General features: G+C 35.8%; 1 protein-coding gene and 1 long non-coding RNA gene across 2 annotated transcripts in view; one reads left to right on the forward strand and one right to left on the reverse strand.

The window, feature by feature from the left end:
* The window catches only part of LOC141378439 (uncharacterized), a 61,954-nt gene that overhangs the window by 47,486 nt on the left and 1,170 nt on the right, over positions 1-13,298 (reverse strand). Inside the window, exon 2 of the long non-coding RNA XR_012393075.1 lies at positions 7,218-7,303. This is a non-coding gene — a long non-coding RNA (uncharacterized lncRNA). The remainder of the gene's footprint in view (positions 1-7,217; positions 7,304-13,298) is intronic.
* The window catches only part of zgc:174356, a 74,077-nt gene that overhangs the window by 11,490 nt on the left and 49,289 nt on the right, over positions 1-13,298 (forward strand). The window contains exon 4 of the mRNA NM_001328606.1: positions 5,175-5,313. Within this exon, the coding sequence (NP_001315535.1) occupies positions 5,175-5,313 (139 nt within the window). The remainder of the gene's footprint in view (positions 1-5,174; positions 5,314-13,298) is intronic.

Below are 13,298 nucleotides of genomic sequence, written 5' to 3' on the forward strand. Positions count from 1 at the left end.
ATCTGTTCAAATTAAATCAAATCTAATCAAGAAGAACAACACTAATAATACTTTGAAATATCTGGGAACCAAATCAGTATTTGTTAAAGACTTCTGAAGGGCTGAGTCACTTTGAAGACTGGAGTAGTGATGTTGAAAATTCATCTTTGACATTACAGGAAAAAAAAAAAAAAACACATTTGAAAGTTTATAAATAAACATATTTCTGCAGCATTTTTGATTAAATATATACATAAGAAACTCTGCATAAATACTGACCCTAAAGCTTTGAATATCAAAAGTAATTTTGAAAGATGTTATGAAATGAATATGAAATAGAGCAATATAGGATGTTCACCATTTTCTAATAAGAAACTCTATGCAAAATAAGAGTTCTACTATTGACAACCCTTTACAAAAAAGTCATTGTGCTATTCCTTCACTGAGGCATTATTAGAACAGCTCTGCAGTTTGAGTCTGTCTGTACAGCAGCAGTGATGGAAACCAGGTTGAAGTCTGCTTTGTTTTTGCTGCCCATCATGAGGAGCCCTTCCTCTGAGCAGGTCGATTCAATGTCTCAGAGTGACACTTAAACAAAGCCTGCCAGTTAAGAAGACACCCTTCCCGATCGGAGAGGTGATGGCTCTCCATTTATGCCAGGACGCACCACTGGGGCTCCAATCGCTCGGCTGCCTTTTGTGTGCATCGATCCTGATAGAACCTATTATACAATCTGTCTGTAGGGGATGTCAGCTAACACACTGCCACCCAATACACCCAGCAAAAAGTTTTAATTAACCACAATTGAAAGAGTCAATTGAGGGGAAAAAAAGCGGACAAAGAAACTTTTTTTGAATACAAAAGGAAGCTGATCTTGTACAGTGCTGTGCAATCGTTTTAGGCCATTAGTATTTTTTGCTAACAACAACAAAAACGGTCAGTTGTTTCTATATTCTATATGTGTCAGTAGGTAATAGCAGTTTACATTTTCAAACATTATTTTTGGCCATTTATTGTAATACAAACCTAAATCAGAAAAAGGTGGAACAGTATGGAAAATGCAAATAAAAAATCAAAGTGATTTTTAAATTTATTTTGACTTGTATTTTATCGCTGACAATACAACAAACATTATTTAATTTTTTTTGAACGCGTATACCAATTTTGCAAATTTCTAAAAAGTTGAAACTATAAAGCATTTACTGCTTTTTAATGTTGCCATTTCTTTTCGCAAAACACAGAAATAATATGCCAAAATTAAGTGAGTTTTTTTGTAAAGGGCCACGAAACCCCCCTGTTTCAGTAGAGCGTTTTCACACCTCTAGTTTAGGGGGTAGTGTCGGAGGAGGAAAAGAGGGAAGTTGCATAAAAAATTGCATAAAAATGGGAGTTTCGGCTGATTTTCATAGAGACAAAAAAAAAAAAAACACACACAGACGAACAAATTGTTGCAACAAATTATAAAAGCAACACTGACAACCTGTTTCTCCAAAAAAATCTTCCCACTTGTTTTTGAAACAGAACGTGGCGTCTCTCTGTTGTCTGAACACTGTAAAAACAGTCCTCAAAGCTGTCATGCATATTAATGAAGTTGCACCGCATACAATACACAATAGAGTGTGCTGATCGGTTTTAGCCAAGTCTTTCTCATTAATTAACGCAGCACACTCAGTGGTGTCACAAAGTACTCAGAGGTACAGACATTCAGTCTCCATGCTGAAATACATGCAAGTATCTAATCGCCGTGACGCAGCTTCAAAAATTAGTTTCAAACCGGAAGAACGAATTTGTTGAAATAACGCAAAAACAACCAATTTTCACTTTTTTTGAGAAATATATGTGTCCTAATAGTGTTTTTAGCAGCGTGGGACACATATTTGACTGTCAACATCTAAAAAAAAAAATGTGTTTTGGTGTTTCGTGGTGTTTCAGACTATCTTGCTTGTTTTAAGACAGAAATCACAAAATTTTGGCATATATTTTCTTAAAACAAGACAACATGTTTTGCTTATCTATAAAATTCTTCTTGATTTAACAATTTTTAAATATTTGGACAAGAAACAAGACAAAAAATCTAAGTAAGAAAAATATTTTTTGCAGTGCAGTAGCTTAAGACATTTTCACATCACTGTACTTCTAAAGATCTAAAGTGTCAAACCCTTGGCAGGTCTGGTTCTGGTGAATGCCTGACTCCATGCTTGCGGTTTTTTTATAAATGGCTGTAGGGCTGGAATTGACTTGTAATTAGGGTGGCGTGGAGTTGGTGGGGGAATTATTAAACACTCCAGGCTCTAATGAGTTGATGAAAGTAAAAACACAGCGAGTTGACCTTTTCCATGGAATGTTTATGCATTCCCATTATGTTTTGCGCTGCGAATCAGAGGCTGTGGCGAAGTCTGTTGACACCAGGCCCTTGCCGGGCAGGAGGGGTAATTAAATCAGAACTGCTTGCATGAGCAGGCAGGGCAAATGAGTCATGGCGCATCTCTCACGCAAATGGGGACGCAGGTTAGTTCGCCTTCAAGTGCTCTCAGACGCTCGGAGTGAGACAGCCTGACTGTTTTTGACACCGTTTCATCAGGCACAAACCCTGAAGGTTAATTAATTCACTGGTTAGCTTTAGCCGCATCTGAGAGAATCTAAATATTTATGGGCTTTGTCTTATACAAGCTGAACCAAACTGCCAAGTGCTTATGTATTCTAGTGCTGCGCCTATGTATTTCAGATATTATTCAGCTGTTATAGTGCATTATTTGACATCAGCATCATTTCAACCATCTTGAATTATACACTCACGCTAGTTCCAGGTTGGATAGCTTTTGCTTTCAGAACTGTTTCTTTATTCTACACGGCATAGATTTACTGTAGCAAGGTGCCTGAATCATTCATTCATTCATTTTCCTTCAGCTTAGCTTATCTATTGTTCATCAGGGGTCGCCACAGCGGAATGAACCGCCAACTTATCCAGCATATGCTTTCCACAGTGGATGCCCTTCCAGCGGCAACCCAGTACTTGGAAACATCCATAAACACGCATTCACACACATACACTACGGGTAATTTAGTTTATTCAATTCACCTATAGCGCATGTCTTTAGACTGTGGGGGAAACTGGAAACCCAAAGGAACATGGGAAGAACATGAAAACTCCATACAGAAAAGGCACATGAACCAGCCGGGACTCAAATCAGCGACCTTCTTCCTGTGAGGTGACAGTGCTAACCACTGAACCACCATATCGCCCACCTGAAACATTCCTAAGAAATTTTCCATCATCATTGATTGGTGTTGTTCACTGCACATCAACGATGTGAGTATGCCAATCCAGCAAATTCCAGATGCCCTTTTTGCATTGAGATCTGATGATTATGTAGGACGTTTGAGTGTGTTGAACTTGTCAAATGATCGCATTGTGGTCATAGTGGGGTGGTCATGGTCAGCAAAATTTCTCAGGTAGCCTGTGGAGGTTAAATGATGTTAATCTGGGACTAAATATGCCAAGAAAACACCCCTCAATGTGAGGCATTCGCTTTTATGCCAAATTCCTACTTTACCACTTGAATGGTGCAGCAGAGTCAAGGATTAGGATCAGTCTGAAACTTTCGTATGTGTTTTTTTCGTATTCATATCAGTTTTTTTGTTCTTAGCAAAACAGAAGTGACCAGTGTATGCCTTTAGGCGCTGCCATGTGATTGGCTGATTAAACATCTGTGTTATAAAGTAGTTGAATAATATAGTGATCAATGGGCTCTTTCAGATTTAGGAACAAAAATCCTACACACTGACACTGTATGAGAAGCAATCGCTCTTGAAAAAAACACCTAGCAAATTTTGAGAACAGCCTAACAACCGTCCAACAATGACAACCACATACAGAATATTATGATTTACACTGATATAAAGCTGAAGAGAGAGCAAAATCCAGCCTTTTCAATAAGCATCGCACAATCAGGAGTTTTGTGTGAGTGTGAATAATTTCCTTAGGCAGATTACACATCTGGTTTAAGATGGTTGTATTTGGTGTGGTTTGAAAAAGACTTCTGTTTGAGCTGTGTTTCATGTATTGCTACACTATTTACTATGGACCTTTTCTGACTGCAATTTTTTTGTAAAAATAATAATAATAACAATAGTATATCGTGCTTTGATTGGCCAAACTGGCTGTCAATCAAAAAATGCCAGAAAGTGACTAGGGTACAATATATCAGCAATATTAATAGACATTATTAGACCTGTGAATCAAAACATGGTGGAAAGTGACGGGCACAGAATATCGGCATTATGAATGGCCAGATTGCCTGTATTTTAAAATTTGTGAACAAATGACAGGGGCACATAATATATGTGATATGATTGACCACAATGTCAATTAAAACTAGCGGAAGGTTACAGGGGCAAAGAATGGTGGTGTTATTATTGGCCAGATTGCCTGTTAAAACATCAACAATTTGATTGGCCAGATCACGTTAAAATAAAAAAAAAATGAAGAAAAGTGATAGTGGTTTACAGAATATCTGGGTTTGATTGGCCAGATTGCCTGTTAATAAATAAAAATGGTGGAAAGTGACAAAGGCACAGAACATCGGCGTTAGGATTGGCCAGATCATCTGTCAATCAAACCGCCAGCAAAGAGTCAATTAGAGCAAAGTCCTTTTAAGGCAAGTCATTTCACTCGAGGGTCATCTTTCAACACCTTTCAGGCTGTATGCTCGGGCATTCTCTTTGATTGGGAAAACATCAAATTCTCCAAAATTGCTTGCCAAGCTTACGATTAAATTTCATATTAGGAATCACCAATAAAATTAAACAACAACAGTCTCTTTAGTTTCACTTCTAAACATTCAAATTACTCAAAATCTGTAGAAACTCACATCTGGTCCGAGACCCTCCCCTAGAGAATCGTCAGTCTAAATCGATTGATATTGACCATACGCTTTTCCCTCTTCAAAACTATCCGAATGCCATGTCTTGTGTATTCTATAGTCTTTGATTAGAGTAAGTTAACTATGAAGCCACGGCTGATTGGATAATAATGGATCATTATATAGCTTTTGTTCTATTATACTCTTTTTTAAAGGCATTTAAATACAATGGGGACCTTCAGCTATAATAGACTAGCTTCAACTAAATGGTGCCTGCTTTTTTTTTTCTTCATCTTGCCAGTGTGTTTAACCTGCTGTGCTGCTCTCTGGCAGGGCTTTGGTCTGCTGGGTCTTTTTCCTCTGCTGATGAGGTGTGTTAAGGAGATGACATTAGCCAAACTCAGCGCCGTCTTCAGAATCGCCTCTTACATCTTGCTGGCTCTCTCAAACAACACATGGATGGTGTTTCTCGGTAAGCTTCCATCACTCATATGACTCATATATGATTTATATTAATGATGTGTTTACACAATGAAGCTCCTTGCAATGTTATTGCATATGAAGAATGATCATTACGTTCAAGGTAATGTTGCTGGAGGGTCAATGACAACATGGTCATTTATTTTGTTCAGGTCTATTAATTAAAATAGAAATGCATTAAAATTTGTATTGCACACACACTGACTTGATTATGCATAATGTAAGAGATGCATGTTGATGATTGATATACAATAAAGCTTTTCTGTTTACTTGGGGACATTAAAAATTAAGGAAAATATATCAGCATATTATTACTATTATTATTATTAATTGTCTATTATTAATATTAATTCATTTTCTTTTCGGCTTAGTCCCTTTATTAATCAGAGATCGTTACAACGAAATGAATCGCCAACACATGCATTACACAGCAGATGCCCTTCCAGCTGCAACCCATCTCTGGGAAACATCCATACACACGCATCATTCACATTACGCACAATTTAGCCTACCCAATTCACCTGTACCGCATGTCTTTGGGCTGTGGGGGAAACCTGAGCAGCCAGAGGATATCCACGCAAATGCAGGGAGAACATCCAAACTCCACACAGAAATGCCAACTGACCCAGCCGAGGCTCGAACCAGGGACCTTATGGCTGTGAGGCAACAGCAATACCTAGTGCCCCACCGTGTAGCTTTTTATTATTATTACTATTATTGTTATTACAATTATTGTAATTATTAAGAGATTAAAAACACTTTAAAGACAACGAAATAAGTAACAATATTTATATTATATTATATTATATTATATTATATTATATTTTTTTATATTATATTATATTATATTATATTATATTATATTATATTATATTATATTATATTATATTATATTATATAGTTTGGGATCAACTCTGATCAAATTTTTTTTAATTATTAACAAACAATTAAATTAGATAAAAAAACAGCATTGTTCATTCTGTTTTATTCTATTATAGCCAGTGTTTCGTTCTTTCTTTATTTGTTTATTTATTTCATTATCAATTCTAAGAAACTAATTTATTAATCATGGGTACATTTAAGGAGGTACCTTTTCAAAAGGTGCAAATTTGTAGCTAAAAGGTCCATATTAATACCTCAAGGGTACATATTAGTACCTAAAAAGTACAAATTAAAGTTCCTCTTCAATTTTTAAGTATAGTGCTTATATATACGTTTGAGGTACCAATATGGACCCTTTAAGTACAAATGGTTACCTTTTGAAAAGGTACCGCCCCAGTGACAGCTTGTGTACCTTTATTTCTGAGTGTGTATTGAACTAAAATATATTTGCCTGTCATCAAGGCGGCAGATACTGAATAAGCTTTGTTACATCAAAAAAAAAAAAAATAAATAAATAAATAAATAAAAATAAATAAATAAATAAATAAATAAATAAATAAATAAATAAATAATAATAATAATAATAATAATAATAATAATAATAATAATAATAATAATAATAATAATAAACACTATAGTAAATACTATAGTGTTTGGAAGTTTTTGGAACTATACATAATTAGTTGACTTAAACTGCCATAGTAATTATATTGTTACTGTGTTATGACATTATTGTAGTAATAAACAAATTATTAAATAGGTGTCACAATATACTACAGTTTACACTAACATTACAGTAATGATTACAGTTTATCAGTTTACTATACTACAGTATGTGGTTATGTGGTATAAAAACATGTTTAGTATAAAATTACTATCATGCAAAAGTGTGGAAGCATAGTCTGGATTACTATTTATTTCTTTCTTTTTGTAAGGGGAAAGTGCTTCACAATTATAACCGTCTAGTTTTGCCACAAGGGTTGCATTTCTTTTGTGTATGGTCACTGAACTTACCATCAACAAACATTTACTGCTGCTGCGTGAATAGACGGTAACGTTATGGTTGTTTAATCCATCGAAACACCACAAGACTTGGATTACTGCAAAACAAGAGAGATTTAATTGCAGAGATTCCATGTCAGGGTGAGTTATATGTTCTCCTGGATATTGTATATGTGTGGTGTTTGTATCTGATTTTTATATAACACATTAACATATTTATACACATAGCTAGGCCTGTATATAATCTTGATTAGTGCTACCCCTTTATGCGCGAAAGCATTTGGAAGTTTATAAAAGCTGTTAGACATTTATTTTTTTGGCCGATTTAATTAATGATAAACAACATAAAACATTTTGTTGTTCTGATCGCGATTCCTATATAGAAGAATCACTTCCTGCCCTCCATCTAAGTCTTGCGGTCATAAATGACGTCATGTGAAAGCAACTTACACTATACGAATGAATGGTTCTGTATATAATATATAATAAACAACTTTTGGCCAGTAAATCAAAGACTTCAGAAAACAAAACAAAACACTAGTGATGATAAAAGAGATTTGTATGATCTTATTATTATTTTTTTTAGCTGTCATTGACTTTGGAAGTGATGTTATGCTAATGACATTTGATACGCTGTCGCACAGCATCGGGGGAAATCCTTTACACTCCAAACCTTAAAGCTGGTTCGAAACAACATGACTGACCCTGTTTCAAATCTGTCAGCGAGCGTATCAAAGCGCATCTCTCTTCCCTCGAACAATGTAGATTTCTTTTGTCAGTATGTGACATGCACAAAGCAAACGTTTTCCACTCGAGGCCCAACAGTCTTCACTTCAGCTGACTGTTGTAACAAGACAGTCAAATGGGTAAATGTTCAGAAAAATGCTCTACCTGACCAGACTTTTTATGGTTCACATTCACACTGCTGTCTTGTTTCCAGAGGGGCCGCACCTCTAAAGACGAGTTTTCGGAGTGCTAAGTAATGATAACATTGTGCCAGCCGCCATAGATCGGCCTTAATACTGTTAATTAAATAAATGGTTGTGGGAAATTGTTATTCTAATCGATGTGGCGGATTGAAGCTTTTTAAAGGGAGATGAGTGGCGGCTCTGATGAATAATCAGCGCCTGGGAAGGTGGAATTTGCATGCTGGTCTTTTCTGTTGGCTGCGATAATGAGGGGCACAGCGGCGGCACACGAGAGTCATAACCTCCATTCGGAGAGTAAAGCGCATGTGTGACGCCTCAGAAATGGCACACACTCATAGAGAGAGACTCACTGCATACGCATCGGTGCAACTGCTGAATTTTTTTTGTTCTCCTGAGGATTTTCTTTTTCTTGATCACGGATTATCAGCGTCGAGCGAGTGACTTTACATTCTGAGCCATTAGGAAAAGCCCATGCTCTGTAATCACAATTACCTCGCAGAATTTCATACATACAGATTAAGCTCATGAATTATTGAATATTCCATTTACGTTCACTTACACTTCGGAGCTGCTTTCAGCATTCTTTAAGCATCACCGCATAGATTAGTTAATTGTGGGATTTTTGTTTAACTTGAAAGAGGATGTGGGTGGTTTCGGTTCTACTAGTGGCTTTTAGTGGTATTAAAAAAGTAAAGGATGCTTTCTAATGACCTAAAGTAGATCCAGGCCATTGTAATCACATGTTATTACATGGCTATTTGGAATATTTGATTGTGATTGGCCAGTCACAACATTCCAAGATAAGTTATTTCTAGATAACAACTGCTAAATAACAGGCTTATTGGGGAACTTTGAATCACATTGAGCTGGCAGTGAAGAGGCCTACATTCACATCCATATAGCCTAAAAGCTTTATTCTGTGATAAGGACATCCTGGATGTACTTTATCCCTAATATAATACCCGAGAGTCTTATCTGTAGCTCAGCGCAATATAGCAATTCTTTGAATGGGAATCGCTAGCTCTAATAAGGAGGCTAAAGTCTATGACCCCTAGTGTCTGTTGCTAGAGCACCCTCTGAGGTCAGAGGACTAAGATTTACCTGCATAGTACTTCGCTAGCTGGCCTCCATTACACTCACCCCCCTAAAGCTCACAACCATCCCGGACGAGCCCCCACGTGAAACCCTACTTCACCCAACACTGAGGTGGGATCGAATGGGCAATTCTTTGTATGGGAGTTGGTTGCTCTAACAAGGAGACTAAAGACCCTGGCCTCTAGCGTTTGTCACCACCTCAGCACCTTCTGAGGTCAGAGGATTGAGGTTTACTTGCATAGCACTTTGCTAGCTGGCCTCTTTTACACATATAAATATGGATGTGCACTTATTTACTTACAGTCATATGATTTGAAGTAACCGTATGAGCCTGTGTTATTATTATCAGCAATTTTCTGACCAATCAGAATCAAGCATTGAAGAGAACTGCAAATATTATATGTAAATATTCATAAAAGTATTTTAACCCAGGACCACCAGCACCGCATGTTTTGGATGTCTCCTTTGTCTGTCACTCCCATTACAGGTCATTCTGTCTCTGTTAATGAGCAGATGATCTGAAGTAGCACATGTAGTAGTGGTGGCACATGGAACATGTGCAGAGCTTGTGGTCCAGCAGGAACGTGGTTGAGAAACACTGTTCTAATCCTAAGAAGTGCGACTGTTTTATATGGTGCTAAATACAAATGTGGAGTTTTAAAAAAAAATTATTTATTGAGGTGCATTTCCAAAAACCATTGTTAGACTAATACGCATGTCAATACACATGAAGAAAGGTAGGTGTAGAAAGGCAGTGAAAGCCCAGACAGTGGCTGAAATCTCTCAGTAGTCATTCAGCAACCCTCTGCCCTTCCTTATTGTAAATTAATATTAGCTGCTTCAGTGCAATTGACTCTGTATATCGACAGAATTGACCATGTTTATATCGACAGAATATAATGTTTCATTGACTCCATTCCAACATCCAACCAGTCAAGTGTGTGACTGTAACTATACCTCTATAGCTGTGATTAGAAGCAGAGTTCTTGGCTGCATTTGATTCCAATTTATCTCCCTATATATGCCCTATTCATTTCAAACACTTGAAACACCATTCACTCTGAATGATTAAGAAAGTTGTATTGTTCACATTTTATGGCATTTGCACTCAAAGTCTTTTTTAGGACAGTTCAGTTATAATGATCTTCAGACTGACAATTGTGCTTCCTTCTAAGCGCAGTTATATTTATGCTATTGTGTTTATTCTCTTTAAGATGCAGCCCCATGGATAAAAACCTTTTATGATTTGCAAGCGAAAATCTTTTACTTTTCAAAGCTAGGAAAAAACAACACATCTACGTTAAGGGTTTTAATTTATATAAACATTAGGCCTATCTGTGCTGTATGTATTCAACATCACCGGACTGTTTTGAGTATAATGTCAAAAATTTTAAAAATAATTAAAATAAAGATATTTTACACTTGTGTAAAATTTATTTTAGAAACCAAATATAATTTTTAGAAAACAAATAAATAAAAAATATATTTACATGTCATTGTATGACCTATATAATTACAGCTATTAGAGATTACACATGCACATGCAGGATAGAGGTCATTTTAAGTACTTTTAAGTTTTGTTTACAATAATACAATAAAATATGGAATATTCTCAAAAATCTTTAAAAAAAAAGGATGACTTGTTTACCAATTAAGTATCTATTAAGTGTGCAGGGAAAGAGAAAGAAAGAAAGAAAGAAAGAAAGAAAGAAAGAAAGAAAGAAAGAAAGAAAGAAAGAAAGAAAGAAAGAAAGAAAGAAAGAAAGAAAGAAAGAAAATATAAAATGATACCTTGATGGGAGTTTGTTCACATGTTGTTTTTTTATGTCCTGGTCATACAGTAGATAAAGTGTTGCACTTTAATGTGTTGGTTCTTTTAGGAATGCACTCCTCATTAGTTATGCATGAGGAACATACCACAAGGTTGCATGTTATAGCATGTTCCGGTTAACAAGTATGCATTTAATAAAGTACAGTCTTCACTTAAAAATGGACGTGTGTTAATTGCACAATTAACATTAAGGGCTCTATTTTGATGATTTGATGAAGTCCAAAGCGCAGGGCGCAAAAGCATTAAGGGCGTTTTGCTATTATAAGAATGGAAAAATCCGCTTTGCGCCGGGGTACATTATCCAGCAGGTTTGAGCTTATTCACATAATGAGTTATAGGTGTGTTTCGAGAATAAACCAATCAGAGTCTCATCTCTCATTCCTTTTAAGAGTCAGTTGTGTTGCCCCAGTGTATTTGCTATTTACAGGGCGGACTTTGTAAATGGAAAAACTGAACACTTCACTAGAGAGAAAACAGAGTTAAACAGATCATCTACAGCGCGAGAATGAGGGATGAGCCTCCTCATTCTTTACTTTCACTTTCACTCTCGTGGGTAGGGAAACAAGTTGTATGCACAGACATCCATTAGTCTACACATAATTAATTTTGTTTGTTAAGCGCAAATATTTGTTTCAAAATGAATTCTAAATTCAGTTTTAGTTTCCAGAAAACGAATAAATGAACAATAATAACGAAGTGTGCTAAAGTTATATCCAGGCCCGGATTAAGAACTCAGGGGCCCCTGGGCACGTTGTCTTGTAAGGCCCTCTACCTGGCCGCACCCCTATAATTTAATAAATAAAAAAAAAAAATAGGAATAATATAGTAATTTTTAAATAAAATGAATCTATAAATTGTTGTCCACATATTTAAATAAATGATATATAGTACATATGTATTTCTAGTCTGCAAAGATTGAACTTATTTTTCAAAGCATTGAATAAAAATACTAAAACTTGTGAAAATTAATGTTTTTAGTATACTTGTTCAAGTTCACTAAAACAGTAATATATATATATATATATATATATATATATATATATATATATATATATATATATATATATATATATATATATATATATATATATATATATATATATATATATATATATATATATATATATGGGGTATTTTAATCTATTGCTTTTACAAACTTATAAAGCATATTATTGGCTTGCCATATAACACACTATGCCTCTCCAATCCAGTTCTATGAGTCTTTCATAATACACACACTTATTAATGATTTACTGTCTCTCTCCTCCTCTCCCTGTATTCTCTCTACTCTCCTCGTGATGCAAACAGCATAGACCAACTTTATTTTAAACCTAAAAGTATCCATAATCACACACACTATACCTCTTCTCTCCCCTCTCTCCTCTTCAGGGCCTCTCTCTCTCTCTCTCTCTCTCTCTCTCTCTCTCTCTCTCTCTCTCTCTCTCTCTCTCTCTTATTTTTCTGTCTGTCTCTCACACGATGAATCCAGTCCACCCTGCGCTGCCGTTAGCCTCCTCCGCCTGGTTAATGCTAAAGCTACTCATTTAACGTTACCATAACGTCTTCTTCTATACCCTCATTTTCCTGATCATGGGTCTGTTTGAAGAAGGTGTGTATGGAAAAGGCCTCAATAAAGATTCCTCCTCTCCTCTTTCTCTTGCATTTGCTAAATCCACTTGTCCACTCATTTTTGATCTATGACAAATACTAACGTTACACTACAGTCTGCTCAGTTAAGTGCGGGATATTTCAAAACTGACGTTTCCGCGCTTGACCGATTACAGCATTCTGTTTAGTTAAAGAAACAAAAAGACAATTTAAATGTAATAATAATAATATTAATATGTGATAGCGATTTTTTTTTTTTGCTTAGAGGGAATACAATTGTCTGAGCAATATAGTTTTTACAAAGAGGGAAGCACCTTTATTAAGGCTAAACATTATTAAATACCCACGAGGCACTTGTGACTTTATATCACATTTGCATTACTTTTTAAAAATGTTTCCTTCCTGTTAAAAATAAATATATTTCCAATATGATATGTAATGGGGAGAAAAAAGTAGCACGAGTTCAGCCGATGGTGGATTCGAACCGTGTTGATGATCAATCGCGTCAAAAGATGTTGCTGTGCGCTCTACGAGGCATGCCACTCAGGTTGTACTAATGATTTGCTCTTTACTCATCTTGTCTCTATCAATCAGGCATCTACGGGTGTAAAACATGAACAGCTTATTCCT

Source organism: Danio rerio, chromosome 17, assembly GCF_049306965.1.
Source record: "Danio rerio strain Tuebingen ecotype United States chromosome 17, GRCz12tu, whole genome shotgun sequence".
Classification (NCBI taxonomy): domain Eukaryota; kingdom Metazoa; phylum Chordata; class Actinopteri; order Cypriniformes; family Danionidae; genus Danio; species Danio rerio.